General features: G+C 32.4%; 1 protein-coding gene across 15 annotated transcripts in view; it reads left to right on the top strand.

Moving 5' to 3' along the window:
• The window catches only part of CSNK1G3 (casein kinase 1 gamma 3), a 116,224-nt gene that overhangs the window by 86,304 nt on the left and 17,655 nt on the right, over positions 1–12,265 (top strand). For 4 of the 15 annotated variants that reach the window (XM_057736466.1, XM_057736451.1, XM_057736442.1 and 1 more), the window contains 3 exons: positions 1,555–1,703; positions 4,600–4,695; positions 8,342–8,437. In XM_057736466.1, coding sequence (XP_057592449.1) covers positions 1,555–1,703; positions 4,600–4,695; positions 8,342–8,437 — 341 coding nt within the window. The remainder of the gene's footprint in view (positions 1–1,554; positions 1,704–4,599; positions 4,696–8,341; positions 8,438–12,265) is intronic. The other 11 variants (XM_057736536.1, XM_057736517.1, XM_057736503.1 and 8 more) reach the window with 3 other exon arrangements.

Below are 12,265 nucleotides of genomic sequence, written 5' to 3'. Positions count from 1 at the left end.
GGCATTATTATTGTAATAGTATCAGCAGCATAATCTCAAGTAGCCCCTTTTCAAGTTTGCTTTTATTATTCATTAACAGCAAACTTTAATTATGTATTTTGCTTTCTTGCTATAACATTTAGAACTGGAAGATTAAAAAAAATTGGTTGATAGTACTAACAGTTTAGGTGTAGGCAAATTGGCTGTACTTTATTAGGAAGTTTATACAAGTTTTCTGCAGGAAAAATGGGGATGCCAAAGTAAATTAGCCAAGTGATTAGCTAGAAAGTAGAATAGTGGGAGAGTCACCATGTGACTGGGTCACTGGTTGTCACTTTCATGCTGTGGGTGATCCTGTTCTTACTTGCTGCCATGAATAAATTGGATCAAAAAAGCAGCTAGGTGTAACTTGCGATCTCTTATTATAGTGTTTTTATTTGCTCTGATGGTGGAACACTGTTTTACTAATTGCTCACCATTTAGCTTTTTGATTTTTATGGCTTTTTATTTCTTTTACTTCTGGAAAATATGACCTTTAAAAAATTCGTATCTTTTATTACATTTGGGAATTATAATAGCATGCAGAGGTTTATATATATTACCAAGTAATTATTACTTTTATGACCAGAAATTAAGAGAAGAATTAAACTGTCCTCCTGAATCTGTTTTAGCTTCATGTTGCTAGGTCAGTTGGTTAGAATACTGTTTAGCCAAGGTTAAGAATTTGAATCCTCTATTAGTCAGTTAGTGTGTGTCACTGATTCTAAAGGAAATCCAGGAAGCTAGTACAAATTCTTTCATATATAAATCAATTCCCATCGGTATTTAAAATAATTTAAAAAAAATATGTACTGATGGGGCTTCCTAGGTGACACAGTGGTTAAGAATCCACTTGCCAATGCAGGGGACACGGGTTCGATCCCTGCTCCAGGAAGATCCCACATGCCGCGGAGCAACTAAGCCCGTGCGCCACAACTATTGAGCCTGCACTTTAGAGCCCATGAGCCATAACTGTTGAGCCCATGTGCTGCAACTACTGAGGCCCATGCAGCTAGAGCCCGTGCTCCACAACAAGAGAAGCCACGGCAATAAGGAGCCTGCGCACCACAACGAAGAGTAGCCCCCACTCACCGCAACTAAAAGAAAGCCCACGCACAGCAAAAAAAAGACCCAACACAGCCAACAAAATAAATAAATAAGTAAAAGAAAAAGCATAGCTTAAAAAAAATGTACTGAGTATGATGTTTGTGATTAAATAATTATGCATTGTTGAGTTTGTATTTCAATCTTGAATACTGTCCAAGGTTTCTGTTAAAAATAATGTTGAAAAATGAAAATTTTAGGCTTTCCTAATGAATGAAGCAAAAATAATGTTTGTTAAATCTCTGATTTATCTTTGTCCCTATTACCTTTCCTCCCTTTTAATTTCATTAAGTTCATAATATTTTAAATTTTTGTAGAATTGTGCTACTTTTTCATGTTTTTATAATACTCTGGGCTTTTAGATATTTATAATTTTATTGTTAGTAAGTGTTAGAAAAGTTTAATCAGAGTAAATTTTTATTTCCTTTCCAGAAGAAATGGCAACATATCTTCGTTATGTAAGAAGGCTAGATTTTTTTGAAAAACCAGACTATGATTACCTAAGAAAACTTTTTACTGACTTGTTTGATCGAAAAGGATATATGTTTGACTATGAATATGACTGGATTGGTAAACAGTTGGTGAGTACTCTAGGCTGTATAATAGAGATAAAAGATTATTTGTAGTACTTAACCTTTTTCATACTACAGATCCTTTATTTGAAAAGAGTTGAGAACAAATAATTTTTTATTTTGAAGTATAGTTGATTTGTAGTATATTAATTTTAGGTGTACAAGATAGTGATTCAATATTTTTATAGATTATACTCCATTTAAAGTTATTACTAAATAACAGCTATATTTTTCTGTGCTGTGCAGTATATCCTTATTGCTGATTTGTTTCATACATAGTAGTTTGTGTCTCTAAATCCCATACTCCTGTCTTGCCCCTCTCCCATTCTTTCTCCTAACTGGTAAGCACTAGTTCTCTATATGTGTAAGTCTGTTCCTATTTTGTTATATACGTTTGTTTGTTTTATTTTTTAGATTCCACATATCAGTGATAACATTTGTCTTTCTCTGTCTGACTTATTTCACTAAGCATAGTACTCTAAGTCCATCGACACTGTTGCAGATAGCAGAATTTCATTTGTTTTTATGGCTGAGTAATAGTCATATATGTATGTGTGTGTGTATCTATATCTATATATATATCTCCATATCTTCTTTATCCATTCATCTGTTGTTGGGCAGTTAGGTTGCTTCCATATCTTCCATATCTTGGCTATTGTGAATAATGGTGTTATGAACATTGGGGTGCATATATCTTTTCGAATTAGTGTTTTCATTTTCTTTGGATCTATATCCAGCAGTGGAATTGTTGGATCATATGGTAGTTCTACTTTTAGTTTTTGAGGAATCTCCATACTGTTTACCATAGTGGCTGCACCAATTTAAATTCCCACCAGTAGTGCACAAGGGTTCCATTTTCTCCATGTCCTCACCAACATTTGTTATTTCTTGTCTTTTTGATAGTGGCCGTTCTGACAAGTGTGAGGTGATATCTCATTATGGTTTTGATTTGCATTTCTCTGATGATTAGCAGTGTTGAGCATTTTTCATGTACCTATTAGCCGTCTGTATGTTTTCTTTACAAAAATATCTATTCAAGTCATCTAACCATTTTTTAATTGGATTCTTTGTTTTTTTGGTATTGTATGAGCTGTTTATAAATTTTGGATATTAATCTCTTGTCGGTCATATCATTTGCAAATATTTTTTTGCATTCAGTAGGTTGTCTTTTCATTTTGTTGATGATTTTTTTTGCTGTGCAAAAGCTTTTAAGTTTAATTAGGTCGTTTCTTTTTGCTTAAGAGACAGATCCAAAAAATATTGCTACAATTTATGTCAAAGAGTGTTGCTTATATTCTCTTCTAGGAATTTTATGGTTCCATACATAAAGGTCTTTAATCCATTTTGAGTTTATTTTTGTATATGGTGTTAGGAAATGTTCTAACCTTATTCTTTTACATGTAGCTGTCCAGTTTTCCCATCACCACTTATCGAAGAAACAGTCTTTTCTCCATTGTATATTCTTTCCTCCTCTTTCATAGATTAATTGACCATAAGTGTGTGGGTTTATTTCTGGGCTGTCTATTCTACTCCATTGGTATATGTGTCTGTTGTTGTGCTGATATCATGCTGATTTGATTACTGTAGCTTTGTAGTATAGTCTGAAATCAGGGAGTGTGATACTCCAGCTTTGTTCTTTTTTCTCAAGATGGCCTTGGCATTACAGGGTCTTTTGTGGTTCCATATACATTTTTGGATTGAGAATAAATAATTTTTTTAAAGAGTTCTTTTTATTTCTTTTTTATGGACATTTCAAGTAGCACAATGTAAAAATTGTTCTTTGAATTTTGTAAAAATCTTGTATTGGAGTCTGCTTTTAAGAGTGATGAGTTATTTTGAACTTTTTACTTCTGATTTAGTTCTTAATGTCAAATATACTTTTTTTAAATACAATATTTCTAGTGATTACTTCAAAAGATCAGCTCGTTTTTTTTTTCTTCACTTTAGTCATCTTTCAGAACATTTATAATTTTAAAATATGTTTTCATTATTCTAGCAGTTTTAGGTTATCTTGGAATAGATTGATACTTATATATTGGAGCACATTTAGATTTTTAAAACTATACCAAGTTTTTATTGTTAAAAAAATTGTCTTGATCATAATTGTGGGATGGGTGTCATTACTTAAATGAGCACATTATTAAATTCTTTCTTTGAAGAGAAGACTTCCAAAAAATAAAATATTTATCCTCACTAGTCTTTTTTTTTTTTTTAAATAAGTAAGCATGCCTTACAAAATTTTCTTTAATTGTGGCTCACTGTTAGCAAATTTTTATCCATATTTGGAACTACCTAACACTCAGATTCAAGTATTTTTGAACAATTGACTTGCTTTAGCATTTAATCTGTATTTTTCTTAATTCCAAAGTGATTTCAATATATATGGTATCTAAAATGCAAATCTGAATGCACTTTGATTAAAGTATTTATATGAAGTTTTGAATTATATTTGAAAGTTTAAATTTTATATAAGCCTCTTCTGAGTTAAAATATTGACAGTAACCAATTTTATTAGCTTATTTAAAAAAATGTTCCCTTAATTTACTTAAGACAATTTTTTCTGTTTATATATTGGCTTTGGGAATGAGAAACATAAACAAATACACTTTCATTTTTTGACATGAAAAAGTAGCCTAAAGGTAATGATAGCATTAGAAGGTCTTTTGTTGATATAAAAATACTTGATAAAGTATTTAAATGTTTTGAAAATACTTTAAAAAAGTAGCTATAATCTCTTTGCTTTGTTATATTTAACAACATATTTTAGGAAAGATGTCTTTTCTTAAGGCCTTACTTTATTTAACAGTGTCTTTTATTTTTTCCTTGATTATATTAAGTAGCTAAATAATTTTAAATAAGACTTCTGAACTAGTTTGCATTGATGCTAATTGTTATTGTATTGTAGCCTACTCCAGTGGGTGCAGTTCAGCAAGATCCTGCTCTGTCATCAAACAGAGAAGCACATCAACACAGAGATAAGATACAACAATCCAAAAATCAGGTTTGCTGCCCTTTTAGATATGAAATGTCTTAATTTGCTTCTGTATCACCTTCTTACAGGTTATAAATATATTTGGTGTTTTATCATGCCCAGATGATAGCTTTATATGTGTACACATTTGTGTATGTGCACACATGCATGTGTGTATACATACTTGTATATATATATATATATATAGAAGGATTGAAATACATATTTTTTCATTTATAAAACAGACTATATACACACATGTTAAGGGTAGAAAATGCATGTGTTTTCAATAGATAGACTATTTCCCCTAATATTCACATTAAAAATGTTTAATCATAAATCCTTATTAGTGGTATAAGTTAATATAAACTTTGAGCATTGTTTGATATTCTCTTAGAATGGAAGTATTTGGATACCCTGTTGGAATGAATTGTAATGGCAGTTGGTCTTTCTAACCATACTCTAGTTTAGTGTACTAAATTATTTACTGGGTTTTTGTTATTTGAAAGCTGCTGTTCTCCACAATGCAGAAATGCAGAAGTAAGGAAAACATATAACTTGTAAGAAATGATTTTGATTTTGTAGTGAGTGGCTAAGAGCTCTCTCAGCCTCTGGAATCAGTCATACCTAGATATGGCTTGACCCTGGTCAGATTACTCATTTGCTCAAAGCCTCAGTTCTCATCTATAAAATAGAAATAATTTATGTTAATTCCTAACATATAGTAAGCTTTCAATAAATCTCAACTCTCGTGGCTGGTGTTACTGTTATCATTATTACAATAAATTCCCAAATAACTACATTACAATGCAGAATAAACTCTGTCACAGGAAATACATTAATAAAGTGCCATGGAGGATCATTGGAACATGTAGGATTCATAAAGATTTTATGGCAAAGGTGGCTTTTGAGATGAGCCTGAAGAATGAATGGAGGTTTTAAAGGCAGGTGAAGGAATAAGAGCATTCTGGGGAGAGAGAACAGTAAAAAATATAAAGCAGAAGTTTAAAAATGTAGAATTTGAGGAGAAATAAGCAGTTGGCTTAGAGCAGAGAGTAGGCTCAAGACAAGGCATAGAAGATTCATTGAAGAGTTTGTATTTTCTGGGTAAGGTAAATTGGAAGCTGTTGAAATTTTTGAGCAATGTTTTCACTCTTCTCTTTTTTGTATAAAGAGGCTTTATTGAATCCATTTTGACATGAAAATTTTTGCTATTACCCTGAATTAAACAGGATGTTCAGAGTTTTCGGTTATAACCCATTTTGGAGGATAGTGTGTTATCCTTTTTGAATCCCGTAAGAGTTCAGATGAGGGTTAAATAAGAAATGAAAGAAAAAACACAACTTATTAAAAATCATAACCAGATAAAATGCTACATTTAGGAAAAATTTAACAATATTATGCTTCAAAGCATAGACAATTTAAAGAGATTAGTTTTATAACTTTGCCTTAGAAAATTTGGGACAGTAAAGGGTTGTTTATAAATTACTTCCAATATAAATTACAACTCGTTGATAGCTTGAATACTCTGATAAGATGCTGTATATAGAAAGAAATGGGAGAAGTCAAGACTTGGAGTTTGTGTTTTATAAATCAGTTAATTTCTCAAATGTACGTGGAAGAAGGTCAGTAATGCGTGTTCTGTGAAGATCTCCACTTTTATTGTTGAATTAAATTATTATTGAAATAAATTTAAATAGTTTAAAGTTTAACTGTCTACATGTTTCAGATATGTCTTGCTAGCTTGATTGCCAGCTCATTGAGGGTGGGAACCATATTTTGTTGGTGTAGTCTTTGTTGTGCTAAATGTAGGGAGTCAATCTTTTTTTCAGGAAATCCTTTAGGATAGCTTATATATTGAATTTGAAACCTGGCCGTGAAGATTCTTATCATGATAGAAATGTATATCTAGAAAAAATTTCTTAATTATCTGTGATGCAGTAAATAGCTTAAGTTGTGTGATAAACCGATAGTTCACAATCCCAAAAGAAGAAAGGTTAATTCTTTAAATGTCTGAAACCTTTGTAATATCCCCAGATAAACAATTTTAACTTAGAGTCAATGGTTGAAGTTCAGGGGATCCTGAAATTTTACAGAAAAGGTTGGGTGCGTGCAAATGTTTATTCTGAGGAGAGAATTTATTGTTTGTTTTCTTAAAAGGTCCATGACTCCCAAATGTTTCCTGTTGTTCCAGGCAACATTCACATCTTTGTCTCTCTTTTATTATCATTTTCATTCTTTCATCTTGTTAAGATTTGGTCTCATCTAATTTGTTTCACTTTAACCTACAAATCTGCTAAATTCTGGTGATAAATTTGGAGGATTTAATGAAAAGATACTATAGAACTATCATAATTGTCTTGATGACATATTTCATGTTACAGAGTATGTAGTTTTTCGTGGTACAATTTAATTTAGGAAGCTTAGTGATGGAACATTTATTCTTTGTGTCTACTTGATTTTCACATCTCTTCTCCTAAACGGTTCCTCTGGCTACTGATACGCTTAGGCTCCGTATAGCCCAGTGTACTTGGCACTTTCCTTACTTTGGTTGAAAAAGAAAGAAAAGAGCCCAGTCTTTAGAACATAATGTAATTGTGATAAGGAGCTAGGTGGTAATATTAGAAGAGCAGTAGGCTCTCAGTTTGAATCCCTTGTGTACTCCTTGCTACCTCTGTGACCTTAGAGAAGTATTTAATGTCTCAGTGTTTTCATCATTAAAATGAGGATGATACTATCTATCTCAAAAATGAGATAACTCATATAAAGCAACCAATGCAGAACCAAACATGTATTAGAAACTTAAATATTGTATTCTTTCCTCCCTTCTTATTAGTGCTGTCCACATTTTCCTGAAACATAGAAATTGGCCCCTATTAAGCAGTTACTCCTAATTCTGTTAGTAGATTATTAGTGTGTGGTTATTGCCGTTCGGGTTTGTCAGGTCATCTAGAAGCCTGAAGAATTATCAGCCTATTTCATGGAAATGGGTTTCTTAATTTGAACCAGATAAAAAGATCAGGGAGCAAAGAGATTCATATATGTAAGGTTGTCACTTAAAAAAATTGTTTGTTGTATCCTCTTGGTATTCTATATAGCACTTCTCGCTTTTCAAAGAACTTTTCTGTTTTCTTGTATTAGCCTCACGATCAGACACCAGGGTACTAAGCAAGAAGAGAAAAGTTTTCTGGGACCTTAAGTATGGCTATTTAAGTGCTATCTTTTTTTTTTTTTTTTTTTTTCTTACCTTGCTAGTGGTAGTTCCTTATCAGAAAACCAATGGGGACCTCTACTGTAAGAAAATATAGTGGATGGCTTTTTAGAACATTTCATGATTTATCTGGAGTGCTTTCTTGACCACATTATTTTTACCTCTCTAGTTTTTGTTAACTTTACTTATAAAGTTAGAGAGTAGAGTTTGATATCTAAAATCCTTTAACTTCTAAAATTCTGTGGTTCTGTTTTATTTTTGTGGTTGAGCATTATGTAACTGTAGCATTTTAACTGAAATCTCTCCCAGTTCAGTATGCAAAGATAACTGCATCTGTGACTCAGAATAGTAAGGGTGTTTTAAATTTCCTTTTAAACGTTTGTTTTCTATATTATAAGGATGAGATGTTTAACATTTTGGGTTTCTCTTCTTCCATGCATGCCACATGCATTAAATAAATGGCAGTCGGCAGACCACAGGGCAGCTTGGGACTCCCAGCAGGCAAATCCCCATCATTTGAGAGCTCACCTTGCAGCAGACAGACATGGTGGCTCGGTACAGGTATTTTCTGATTTTTGCATGAGTGATTATTTCCCAAATTTATACAACTAACCCTTTTTGGAACTCATGGCATGATTTCATATCCTAATGAAAAACTTGTCGCTGAACCTCCATAATTCTATTCCTTTGTATTTAACCAAAAAGCAGAATTAACATGGTCTAGCAAGACCACCAGGGATACTAAGATTTTGCCTTTGTTCATTTTTGCAAGCATATGCAACAGTATTTAAGTAAGTCGTATGCACAACGGGTTAGAAAAAACAAAATGTATTACTTGAAATATGTGTTAAACTTGATTTTCCAATAATAAGCTCAGTCTTTTTTAATGCTTTAAGTAATAGAACATTTTTTTATATCTTTTCCCTGTCATTGATTTTTCCTCCTTCAAACTTAGTTAAGTAGATATCTCACTTTTTCCATGCTCAGGCCTTAGAATGTACTTTCTGATTAATTGGTCAAATAAGCATGACCCTAATTTTGTGATGATATATTTTGTTTGTACTTGGAGAAAATAGCAGATGGAGAAAATAATTTCAAGGACAAGTATTTATTAAATAGTTCCCTCAATTTTCTGGATATTTACGAAAGTTTAAAGCTGCTCCATATTTTTTTTGATGTGTTCTTCCCCTCCCCCCTTTTCTGTACATTTAGAGATAGCTACTATATATTCTGCCCTCACATGTCCCCCTAAATTTTAATCTTTTGTATATATTATAAAAATAGAAAAAGATTACTGAGTCTCTTATTTCTTTTAAAAATGTCAGTTTAAAGTAACCTGAATGCTGGTTTAAAGTAATTGAGATGATGTGTTGTCTCAGTCCATTTCAATCTAGAACCTATTTTGACTTTTTTTCCTCCACATATTTCCACTTGAACAGTTTTCTTTTATGTTTTACCAAATTTGCATTTTTCTTTGTGTGTGTGTGTGTATGTAATCTGAATCTATGCTTGGATTTTATTCTTTCTTGATTTGAATTCTAAAAAATCAGTTCTTAATTAAATCTTATGCGTTATCTTGTTTTTCCCATCTTTAAATTTTAGAGGTAATTTAAGTTGTGAAACCAAATATTTTTATAGAACTTTGCAGTGTATGGAACTTTCAGTTGTGTGTAACAGAAGTATTTGAATAGTGCTATCAAAGTCTAGAGTGAAGGATTCAGAGGCAAGGGTTCCTGAATTGTAAGATTTTTTTGTGACCCAAATTCATATTATTGGAAAAGTTAACTGAGAAAATTATGTTTGATTCCCATAAACACAAACTGGATTGTTTATGTCTCTGTATATGTTTACATGTTTCTAAGTGTTGTATGTTTTTATAGCAAGTGTCTTGCTCAGTGTTCAGGGAAATCTGTAACAATTAAAACACTATTAGAAAGCTTTCCTACCACTTCTGTACCATTACTACAAATTTATCTTTAGTTTTTTCTTACTCTGGAATTCCCCAAGATGGCTCATGGGATATCTTTAGACTATCAAAGGGTTAATGAGTTTGATTATTGGCTCATCACTCTAATACTTTATTCTATTTTTTCACATGTTCTTAAAGATATATTCAATTCTGCTCATTTCTCATAGTCTCTTTAAAACTTTTCTGCCTTGTAGAGTTTACATCTGGCTTCATTCTAATATTCTGTAAGTGCTCAGTTTACTTACTAGAATTCTGGTAATACATAAGTAAGACAAAAAATTTTATACTATTTTCCATTTACTTCCTGAATTAACTAACTCGATGTGCTGAACACTGAGGTAGTTTTACTGTCATAAAAAATTTGCTAGCAGCCTAAGTAAGATCATGCCTGAATCTTGCTCCACCCCAAAATGCTGAATTTATTTATAATTTTTATAAATTACCCACTTTCGAAATTTGAAAAGTTATAATATGACACTGGTATAATTGGGCTAATGAAATTATTTAAAAATTAATAATAGAAGAAATAAAGTGTCTTAAATCTGAGCTAATATGATTATTACAATAATTGAATACTATATTTGACTTTGAATGAAGCAAAGAAAACAGTGTGTTCTTTCATTCTTATAATCTGATAAAGGGAAGAAATAAAGAGAAAAATCTTTTTACTAATACAAAAGTATGAGAAGAATTTGCCTTGAGGTTGTTTGTTCGATGGTTGCTAAACCACCTGTTGGACAAGTTTCCAAGCATTGGCTTTGCAAGAGATACAAAGACTTTAAATGGCAATTTAAAAAATTATCCTCAACAAATCCTAAGGGCATGTCATTGTATAGTTTCTTAGGAAAGACAGTTTCCAAAATAAGTAGATTGCTACCTGGTAATAAAATGTATACCAGCACCTCTTGCCTTTTTGACCGGAGCTATGGAAAAATCCTCAGAAACTCATTATTTCACATGTGCTTTTAATAGGAACCGAATGTTGGAGTCTACATTTGAACTCCTTATTTTTTCAGAATTATTATATATACATTACAGATCAGACATATAGGTTACCAAGTTGATTTAATTGTGGTGAGCAGCGTAAGCATAAATTCAAATTCTGTACCTTAGATTATTCATCAGTAACATGGACTTATTAATAGTTCTACCTCATGGTTTTGTTGTGAGAATTTTTTAAAAAGTATTTAGCATAGAGGCTGGGGCTTAGGAAGTACTAAATAGTAGAATAATCTATTGCTTTTGCAAAGTAAGAAATTTGACTAGCTTTTTATTTTTATTTTTTTAGAGTGCACAATTTGGTATTTGATTATTATTTTTAATCCATCTCTGAGAAGTGAAGTACAGAGATACAGCCAAAAGAATGCGTTGTGAAATGGGATTTATGTAATTTTATTCTCTCTCTTCAGTGAAATCATGTTAATTTACTAACCAGAAGGATAATGCTATACGCTGATAAATTTTTCCCACTGAAGAGACTAAGAATAGTATTCAAATACTTAAAGACTTCACTTTGAATTATTTTTGGCTGGTATGTGTTCTGGAAGAGCTCCTAGGGGATCAAGTGTGCCCCCTCTTCCTCCCCTTAGTGTCACTGGTAATAAATATGGCTGAGAAGCTTAGGCCTACCACTTTCAGTTTCTTGGCTGTTCATTATTCAGCAAATATATATAAATGTCTGCTAGGTGCTTGGCACTGTGCTAGGTTCTTTGAATAAAAGGGAGAATAACAGATATGGTGCCTGTCCCCATGGAGCTTTCAGTTAATGGGAAAGGCTAATAAACAGGCAGTGTGATAAGTGGAGAAAGTACAAGGTGCTGTGTATATAGGAGAAGCACCTAACTTGGATTTAGCAGGTTAAGGTTTCCTGGAAAAAAATGGTATTATTTATATTCTGTTTTTTCACCTGTTCTCAAAGTGAAGAATCAGTAGGACTTAGCAGTTGAAGAAGGTAGAAGGGGTTAAGAGAAGAGTGTATCTGCAGAGAAAACAACATGCATGCGTAAGATTTTGGAGGAGAGATTGACAGATTGAGGAATTAAATGCAATTTGGTCATGCTGGTGCGTATTGAGAAATGAGATTGACAGGTAGGCAGGAGGCAAATTGTGAAGGACCTAAAAGGTCTCATTACATTTGGACTTTGGCTTGAGGATATTGGGTAGCCATAAAGAGAATTGGGTAGGGAACTAGCTTGGTTAGATTTACAAAGATTACTTTTGCTGGAGACTAGATTGAAGGGAGACAAATCTAAGGCAAGGACACAACTCTCAAAAGGCCACAGCTGAGGAGAGATGGTGGGTAGTGGAGATGAAGAGAAATAAAAGGACTTGAAAGATAATTAGAAGGTAGAATTTAGTTGGTGTGGGGGTTGAGGGAAAGGGAGGGGTCAGTTATCCTTTTTTCATGTTTCTACCTGGCA

This window comes from Hippopotamus amphibius, chromosome 1 (genome assembly GCF_030028045.1).
Source record: "Hippopotamus amphibius kiboko isolate mHipAmp2 chromosome 1, mHipAmp2.hap2, whole genome shotgun sequence".
NCBI classification, from domain to species: domain Eukaryota; kingdom Metazoa; phylum Chordata; class Mammalia; order Artiodactyla; family Hippopotamidae; genus Hippopotamus; species Hippopotamus amphibius.
Note: the sequence above shows the minus strand (reverse complement) of the source record. Positions and strands in the feature narration are given on the sequence as shown.